Raw genomic sequence first — 9,583 nt, 5'->3', positions numbered from 1 at the left:
TAGCTCATGCCTGTAAGCCTAGTTACTCAGGAGGCTGAGATCTGAACATCACAGTTCAGAACCAGTCTGGGCAGGAAGTCCATGAGACTCTTATCTCCAACTAACCACCAAAAAGCCAGAAGTAGAGCTGTGGCTTGAGTGGTAGAGTACTAGCCCAAAAGTTCAGGGACAGCAACCATGCCCTGAGTTCAAGCCCCAGGACCAGCACCCCCATAAAAACCAAAAACAAAAATAAACAAACAAAACAGATTGTAGCTTAAGTGATAATATGATATTCTTGAGCAAAAAAACTCAGGGCCAGTACCCAGAGCCTGAGTTCAAGCCTCAGAACAGGCACACACACACACACACACACACACACACACACAATAATAGCAAGTATAGAGATAGTTAATTCACTAAAATCCATGATACTCAATACAGTAGATGAGTCTTGTAGACTTAGGACTTTTGCCAAGAATAACCAAGATGAAAGTCTACAATCACTTTAACTTAAGGAAGCACTTTCTTAGGTGACAACCATACATATTCACTGTCATTAATAACTAGTAAATTGAGGACTGAACTAATTACCCAGTTTGAATATGAAATTTCAACTTAAAATTATTTCCTTAAGTAGTTATTTTCACACTTTTTAATTAGCATGTGTGAGTTGTACAAGGTGGTTTCATTGTGATATTTCTGTACATATATACAATGTCTAGTGATCAAATTCACCCTCTACTACCCTCCCTCATTCCCTCTCCCCCTTCTACAAATGATTTCAACAGGTTATTATTCACACAAGTAGATATTCACCTTCCTACACCCTTTTCCCTCTCTTTCTCCGTCTCACTGCTACCCACCCCTCAAAACAATCTATTATACATTCTTGTAACTCAATTTTAGTGTATATTGACTGTGCAAAGGGTTTCACTGTGTTATTTTACACATGCACCGAAACATTCTATTACTCTTTTTTTTTAATTTTCTTTAAGTAGTTGTCCAAAGGGGTTTCAATTCAGCATGTTAATTTATGATTACAATGCATTTGATCAGTGTTACCTCTTCCAGTCATTCTTCCCATCTCTTCCAACCCTACCCATCCCCTCAAGTTACCTGGTTCTCTTTTCATGTATGAACATTAAATAGAATGACTGTATTTGTCTCATCCTCTCTCCATTTGTCTTTCTCCTCTCCTCCTCCCCTCTCCTTGGCCTCCCCCTCCCTTCCATAACACATGTTTTAGCTTCCTGGTATTTATTTTGTTAAACTGTGTGTGTGGTTGTTTTTTTTTAAAAAAAAGAATTACACCATTGGATCCTCCTTTGTTTGCCATACATTAGTGAATATTTTTATGCATATGTTTTCATGTATATTTATAATTTACATCCACATATGAGAGAAAATATGTGCCATTTGTCTCTTTACTGTTCACTCTTTCCACGTTGCTCCTACTGCTCTATTATACGACCGTTTTAGTGAATATTCTTATGTTATCCTCACAAACACAATGTACTTGAATATTATTCACCCTCCATTGTTCTTTCCCTTTGCCTGCCACATCTGCCCAAAGGTCCCATAAGTTATAATCATGTTCTGTGTGTGTATATGTGTACATATATACATATTGACCTGTATATCATTTAAGTCTAGGCTCCACATGTAAGAGGAAAAATCTGACCATTCTATTTCTGAAATATTTACTTTTTTTGTCAAAAAATTATGGCTGGCTGCCTCATGTTAAAAATATATTCTCATATGCAGAAGCTAGATCTCAACTATCATGGGACATGATAATTTATACAGACCTCGAGGCATTCACACACAGTGAGACCAAAGAAGGAAACTTTTAGGGGAGGAACACAAAGGCACAAATGCATATGTGCCTCTGATCATATAAAATAATATTTATCGAAATGAACTGCAGGAAATGGAAGTGAGGTTTTATTCTTTGTCCCTTTTGTTTTCTTTTCTTTTTGTCTTGTTTGTTTATCTGACTTTGGGAGGGTACAGGGGAGGCACAGAAATGGAGGGACAAAGGATGAAGAAATGTAGCAGTGATACTCACTGGCCACTATGTTGAAAATGAATATACAACTTGTGGATGGGGATGGGAGGGAAAAACTGTGAGAGAATGAGGGAAGAGACGGGGAAACAAACGAGGAGGCAATAATGCTTGATAAGAAATGTACTCATTATCTTGCCCATGTAATGGTAACCCCTCTATATGGTGTTTTCACAATTAAAAAAAATAAAAAAACAAAAAAGAATGAGGGAAGAGATAACATTGTACAAAAAGAAATATACTCTTTACCTCACTTATGAAATGGTAACTCCCTTTCTACATCACTTTTTTTTTTGGTCGTTGTGGGGCTTGACGTCTAGGCCTAGACATTGTCCCTGAGCTCTTCAGCTCAAGACTAGTGCTCTACTACTATGAGCCACAGTGCCGCTTCGGGCCTTTTCTGAGGAATTGAGCCCAGAGCCTAATGAATGCAAGGCAAGGACTCTACCACTGAGCCACCTTCCCAGCCCCTCAATTTATAATAACAATAAAAAATAGAAACTAAAATAGTTTTTCTCTCACTCTATCCTTGGCTTGCCATGATTTGAAAGGGAATATTTTCTTTGGTTGTTGTGGTTTTGCTGGGGATGACCTCACGGCCTCACCATTGCTAGTCATTGCTCTACCACTGAGCCACATTCCAACTGGGAATACTATTATAATCATGCAAGGTGAGACAGACCACATTCAAATGCATTTCATTTAATTTCTCCTAAGTACTTGAGATCCAAATTGTTGTTTCCATTTGATAGATGTGGCAGCTGAGATACAGAGATGTCAAGTAACTTCCTCAAAACCCAGGGCTTGGCTGATGCAGTGCTGATATCCAAGCCAAGTCTTGTACTCCTAGATCATCCAAACATCAAAATATCTTTCTAGAAGGCACTGCCTGTCCTGTTTGATTCTTCTAACATATGGGAAAAGCATTAGCATCTGATCCTGCATTTTCTAAACATCAGTGTCAGAGAAAGATCCACGGCAGTGAAACCTTTGAAGGAATCATAAGCCTAGTTCTGAATCTGGTTCTGAATCTTTGTTTTCCATTTCTCACAGGATGAGGATATGCATTTTCAAGAAAATAATATCTATGCCATGGCTAGAACATCTAATCTTAATGAAGAGCTTGGGCAGGTAAGAGTCTTCTAGGGTTAGGCAAGGAGACACGCTAAAAAGAAGACTCTAAAGAAAGCTTGTGCAAGCCAAAATGCCAACTAAAGATAAAATGATCCATTTTCTAGATATTTACAATGAAATTTTTCTTTGAAGGAAAATGAGCTTGAACTTCTGATTTTCTTAATTTTGATAGCTTAAAGTTTACTTTGCCTATTACCATATAGTTTGTTATATAGCTTATAACAGAAGAAAGAATGTTCTTCAAAATAATTAAAAATACTAACTAAACACTTAATAGAAAAATATTGAAGATAAAATCTTTTGAGCCAAGTTCTTTTTTTTTACTTTCTTAAAACCACATATTTGAGGATTTAGAGAGAACATACATCATCTTAATTGTCTTTGCTCTGTAAATGTACTTTAAACTTATATGATCTCTCATGTTCACTTTTTTTCTTTAGGTAAAATACTTATTTACTGATAAAACAGGAACTCTTACCTGCAATATTATGACATTTAAGAAATGTACCATTGCAGGCATAATTTATGGGTAAGTGCATTTATTGCCATTTGTGTGTGTGTATGTGTGTGAGAGAGAGAGAGAGAGCTGGTACTGTGCCATATTTAGGAAATTCATTTTTCTTAGTGTACATTAATTTATTATTATTATTTTTTATTATTATTCTAAGACTTGCCTGAATTTCTAATACCATTGCTATCTCTGAGTGAGACTGAAATATATTGCAGCTGAAAGGGAAATTTGCAGTTGTCAAATTTATATATGATGAGAATTCCTACCGTTTTATACTGATAGTCTTTTGTGAAACATATTTTCCCCCTTGCTTTCCTTTAGGGATCACTCAGACACAAGTGACGTCTGTCCCCAAAAATCCAGGTATAGACAATTTTCCTGTCTATTTGTTCTTTTTCCTTGTGAACAGTTTTATTTTTTCTGGTACTGAGGCATGAACTCATGTTCTTGATAAGCTTTTTCACTTGAGCGTGGTGCAACCACTTGAGTCATGCATACCTCCACACTTAGCTTTTTGCTGCTTCATTGAAGATAAGAGTATCTTGGAGTTGTCTGCCTACACTGGCTTTGAGCTGCCTGAATAGCTAGGATTACAAGTGTGAGCTACCAGTGCTTGACGGCACCTTCTTCTTGTCCATACCTCAAATGGAGCTCCTGGGGAGCATCTCAGATCTTTTCTGTGTGGTGTTCAGAGAATAATATATGGCTTTGAAACTTTCTTATAAATTGCTTATAACTACAGGCTAAGTTTCTCTCATCTGAAATGCTTGGGACCAGAAGTGTTTCAGATTTTGAAAATTTTCTTCACATTTGTTTATATAGAATGAGAAAACTTTAGGATTGGACCGAATCTGAACATAAAATCCATCTTTCTTTCATATACATCTTGTATACCTAGCCTGAAAGTGATTTTATATCATTTTAGATTTTAATTGACATATAATAATGACATATGGAATACACTGTGCTATTTTAATACATGTATATGAGATGTAATGATCAGATCAGGGTAATTGGTATATGCATCATTGTAGCATTTATTGCTTCTTTATGTTGAGGATACTCCTCTCTTCCAGCTGTATTTAATTACACAGTAAATAATTGCTATAGGATAGTAGAATTTAGTCCTTTTTAAATGTGATTTTTAGATAGCTTTAAAATACAATTATGTATGTGAAGAAAATTTCGTTGGTAGGGACATTTTCCAGCTATGGCATCAGAGTAAGATTCAAAAAGTTAGGATTCTGGGGCATTTCAGGTTTCAGAGTTTGGGGTTGGGGATGATCAACCTGCTTACGGCTTTCAAGGCCATCTAAGCATCTTGTAATGCCTCTGCCATTAAAACCCAGGAGTGTGTCACTTGACAAAACTTGTAAATATTTTTTATAGATCCGTCATCTCTAGTTGTGATCTTCCTTAAAACACAAGAGGAAGGAATTTGTTTACTTTAGATCCTTTTGATATTGACTAGTCCCATCAAAGCATGGGTGGCTCACACCTGTAATCCTAGCTATTTAAGAGGCTGAGATCTGAGGATCATGGTTTGAAGCCAGCCCATTCAAGAGAGTCCATGAGACTTATTTCCAGTTAACTACCAAAATACCAGAAGTGGATTCATGGCTCAAGTGATAGTTAGCAGAAAAAGCTAAGAGAAAGTACAAGGTCCTGAGTTTAATTCCCAGTAATGGCAAAATAATAATAATAATAACAATTTTCTCTCTCCTTTCTTATAGTCAGGTGTCACATTCTTATGAATTTAATGATCCTGCATTATTAGAGAACTTTGAGAAAGGCCATGTAAGTCTGTTATTTTCTCCCTAAATTCCATGTTATCTCACTTTAATTAATATATACATAAATATATATGTTTATATTAAATATATATGTATATATGGCATTCTAAAAGGTACAGTTTTCAGAATCCAGGAAGAAAGAGCCGTGTTCAAAGGGACAACTAAATAAAGAAAGGATAAGTGAATATAATCATAATACTTCATGCAATTATGTGAAAATGGAACTAAGGGACTAGAGGGAGAAAAAACTAGTTCTGTGCCTTTTATTTTCTAGCCCACAGAAGGATACATAAAAGAATTTTTTACCCTGTTATGTGTGTGCCACACAGTTATCCCTGAGAAAGAGGGGAATAATATCATCTACCAGGCTTCCTCCCCAGGTAGGTATCATGGTTTCATGTGTGAGGGTGAATGTACAGCTCCTGCTGGCTGGTGGTGGGCCTCTGATGTCCTCCATGGCTCCTGCCTTTTGCTTTCTCTGGGGTTCTCACAGGTCACAGCAGCTTTGAGCTGTTCTACAGGCCCCAGGACTTCTTCTCTCCTACCCCAAAGATACTTTAAAAGGCTGGAGCAGTACTGTTTGAGGCTCAGTGATGTGTTTGGGTATAACTATAATACAGCAGAGGTTAAGGCCCCCCAACATTTTATTGGGGTGTTGTTAATGACACTGAGAACACATAAGGTTGTTTTGAATAATACTTCCATCAGGGTGGTAGTTTCATCTTAGTTCAACTAAAATAGGCCCTTTTTGACCAAACTTCCTCTTTCATGAACGCAATGGTATTAAGAAGGTTGGATAAGTTGCTTTGGATAAAAAAACAGTGGAGGGGTGTGTGTGTGTGTGTGTGTGTGTGTTTGTGTGTGTGTGTGTGTGTGTTAGAGCTTGAACTCAAGGCTAGGTCCCTTACCATTTTAGCTCAAGGTTGGTACTACATCACTTGAGCCACACCTCCACTTCCAGCTTTTTGTTGGTTGATCGGAAATAAGAGTCTCATGGACTCGTCTGCTCAGGCTAGCTTTGTACTGCCTTCCTCAGATCTCAGCCTCCTGAATAGCTAGGATTACAGGCATGAGCCACTAGTGTCCCCAACATAAAAAAGCCATGTTCTATATGAAAACATAAAAAGGGTCATTCACTTACATACACAAACATATTCACTGATATATGGTAAATTCAGGGAAGAATTCCGATGGTATACTTTCTTTGAACAACTAGCTTACAGTTTAGCAGAATGAATCCCAGGAAGCTGGAATATTTGTCGTGGAAGGAGGAGGTCAAGGAGAAAAGGAACTGACAAACAGAGAGAGGAAGAGAGAGGAAATATAGTCATAATATTAAATATACATAAGTGAAAATGGAAGCAGGAAATTTGGAGTGATAGATGGGTTTGAGAAAGATGGGGAAGAATTATGAAAGTGGCTGTACTCATAAACTGACATGTTAAATTGAAATCCCTTTGTAGAGCTACTTAAAAATAATTTGGAAATGGGGGTAGGGGGAGGATGGGAAGGGATGGGAAGGGGAAACAAAAGAGGAGGCTACAAAGCTTGATAAGAAATGTACTCATTATCTTACCCATGTAATTGTAACCCCTCTGTACAGTATTTTCACAATAAAAAAATTAAAATTAAAAAAATAATTTGGAAAAAATGGGGAAAAAAGGAATAACTCCAAATTGTGTACTGGTGATGGTGGTGGAGAGTTGGATAATTTTGTTATTTTTCTTTCTCTTTTAGTTTCCTTTAAATGCCTTTATTATTTTATTCTATTTTTTATTTCATTATCCTCAGTTGTACAAAGGGATTTCAATTTTCTCTTAGGTTTAAAAACCTATCTGTGTATACTAGTTGAATTTTTTGCAAGCCTAAATGCAAAACATAATGAAGGTTTTTTTAAAGTTAAAGATAAAAGTTAAAGATAAAAGCATCTTTTAAAAGAAAGGCATGTGGGGCTGGGAAGGTGGCTCAGTGGTAGAGTGCTTGCCTTGCATGCATAAGGCCCTGGGTTCGATTCCTCAGCACCACATAAGCAGAAAAAGCAGGAAGTGGCACTGGGGCTCAAGTGGTAGAGCGCTAGCCTTGAGCTGAAGAGCTGAGGGACAGCGCCCAGGCCCAGAGTTCAAGCCCCGCAACTGACCAAAAAAATAAAAATAAAAAAGAAAGCCATGTTGAAAAACCGATATTATATATCAGAGCCAGAGGATAGAAGTCTGTTTTAGATGTATTGTGGTGTCAATACATTTGTTCAGTCTCAATTAATACAATCCATTTATTAACAGATGAGGCAGCTTTAGTGAAAGGAGCAAAAAATCTTGGGTTTGTTTTCACCACCAGAACACCTTACTCTGTCACCATAGAAACCGTGAGTAGGACACTGCTGAGTGCTTCACACAGAAAGGCTCCTCTAGACAGGGAGAAGTGTGTGGTGGTTCCGAGCAGGGGCCTGGAAGCAATGGGAGGCTTACCTGGCTCCATCCCTTCATTACCAGCATTCTCAGGGGCCTTTCCTCACCTGCTCCTCAGTTCTATTGTTGTACATACTGCACGGTCCATTCAAGGATCCTGTGAGTTACTAAACAAAGTAATTTAAACCCATGTCCAGAACACAGAAAGTGTACAACTCAAGTGACTATCTAAAGGTGTTAAAATTATCAGACCATCAAAAACTATATAGGCAGGCATCTGTGGCTCACACCTGAAATCCTAACGATTCAGGAAGCTAAGAGCTGAGGACTGAGATTCAAAACCAGACTGTGCAGGAAAGTCCATGAGACTCTTAGCTCCATTTAACTACTACCAAGAAGCCAGAACCAGAGGTGTGACTCAAGTGGCAGAGTGCTAGCCTTTAGCATAAAAGCTCCAGAACAGACCCCAGTCCCTGAGTTCAAGCCCCAGTATTGCAGCAAAAAAAGAAAAGAAAGAAACAGTGCATGAACACTATCAGGTGACTGAGGATTCATTTAGTAAATGAGACAATTAGCAGACAGCAATGGACCAATGAATGGGGTTTGAACTCAAGGCCTCATACTCTTACTTGGTTTTTCAGGAGGTGAGACACACCTCCTCTTCTGGCCTTTTATATTAAGTAGTTGTGTAAAGGGCTTGCAATTCCATGAATCAGGTCATGAGTATAATACTTCTTGGTCAATGTCACCCCTTCCTTTGTTGCCCCTCACACTTCTGGATTTTTGCTAGTTAATTGGAAACAAGAGTCTCACAGGCTTGGGCTTTACCCCCTGGGCTGGCTCAACCTGTGACAATCAGATCTAACAGTATAAATTCCAAATTGAAAGAGAAATGCTTCTGTCCTAAATAGGTGTTGGTAGAAAGCTTTGTGCTGTAAGTGCCCACGTTGCAGCTGGCAAATCATGCCTTGTTTTGGAAGGGGATACCTGAATTGGAACTCAGGGTCTCTCACTTGCTGGCCTTGCACAAAGTGCTTTTACCAGAGGAAGGTGCAGTCGTCAGATTTGCAGGCAAATATGTATTTTGAAAAAGATAAATATTTAGAGGGTAAAATGTCATTTTTTGATGGGAAGGAGTGAATTAATTTGCAAAATGAAAATTTCATTTCTCAGGTAAGAATGTGTTGTTTTATCTTCTTGTAGATGGGAGAAAGCTTCACTTTTGAAGTCCTTAATATCCTTGAGTTTTCTAGGTAAGCTGTCTTCTTGTACAGTTCATGTATGTTTACAATTCATTCCAGCTGGGATCTGGTAACAGAGACCAAACTCCAATGCAGAGCCAGGAAAGTCTAGCCTCTGCCTTGAAATTTCACGTCAGTTCTCAGCTTTTCAGAGAGCTTTTCAGGCCAGACTTCCCTTTGCTGGTTTCTTAAGGGTCTACACATCTCTCTCGATAACACTTGTTAAGGTCATAGTTGTATTTCAAATCTGTCATTACCTAATGGCCTCAGCCCCTGAAGATGGGAAGTACCTCCCCCACACAGTGTCTGGGGTCAAGGAAGTGCTTCCTAAATAGTGGACGACAGGATGAACATTGAAAATTATTTTCACGGCTAAATGTTTTTAAAAGTTATCAATGAGTTAATTTTTTTTCTTCCTCTCTTCCCCTCCTTGCCTCCCTCCCTCCCTCCCT

At 38.1% G+C, this 9,583-nt stretch overlaps 1 protein-coding gene across 1 annotated transcript in view; it reads left to right on the top strand.

The window, feature by feature from the left end:
* Window positions 1–9,583, top strand: part of LOC106000805 (phospholipid-transporting ATPase IB-like) — a 114,237-nt gene that overhangs the window by 31,995 nt on the left and 72,659 nt on the right. Inside the window, 6 exon segments of the mRNA XM_013036042.1 lie at window positions 3,101–3,178; window positions 3,622–3,770; window positions 5,426–5,489; window positions 5,760–5,865; window positions 7,765–7,847; window positions 9,094–9,143. Coding sequence (XP_012891496.1) covers window positions 3,101–3,178; window positions 3,622–3,770; window positions 5,426–5,489; window positions 5,760–5,865; window positions 7,765–7,847; window positions 9,094–9,143 — 530 coding nt within the window.

This window comes from Dipodomys ordii, unplaced genomic scaffold (assembly GCF_000151885.1).
Source record: "Dipodomys ordii isolate 6190 unplaced genomic scaffold, Dord_2.0 Scaffold243, whole genome shotgun sequence".
Lineage (NCBI taxonomy): Eukaryota > Metazoa > Chordata > Mammalia > Rodentia > Heteromyidae > Dipodomys > Dipodomys ordii.
This window is presented reverse-complemented; position numbering and strand designations above follow the sequence as displayed.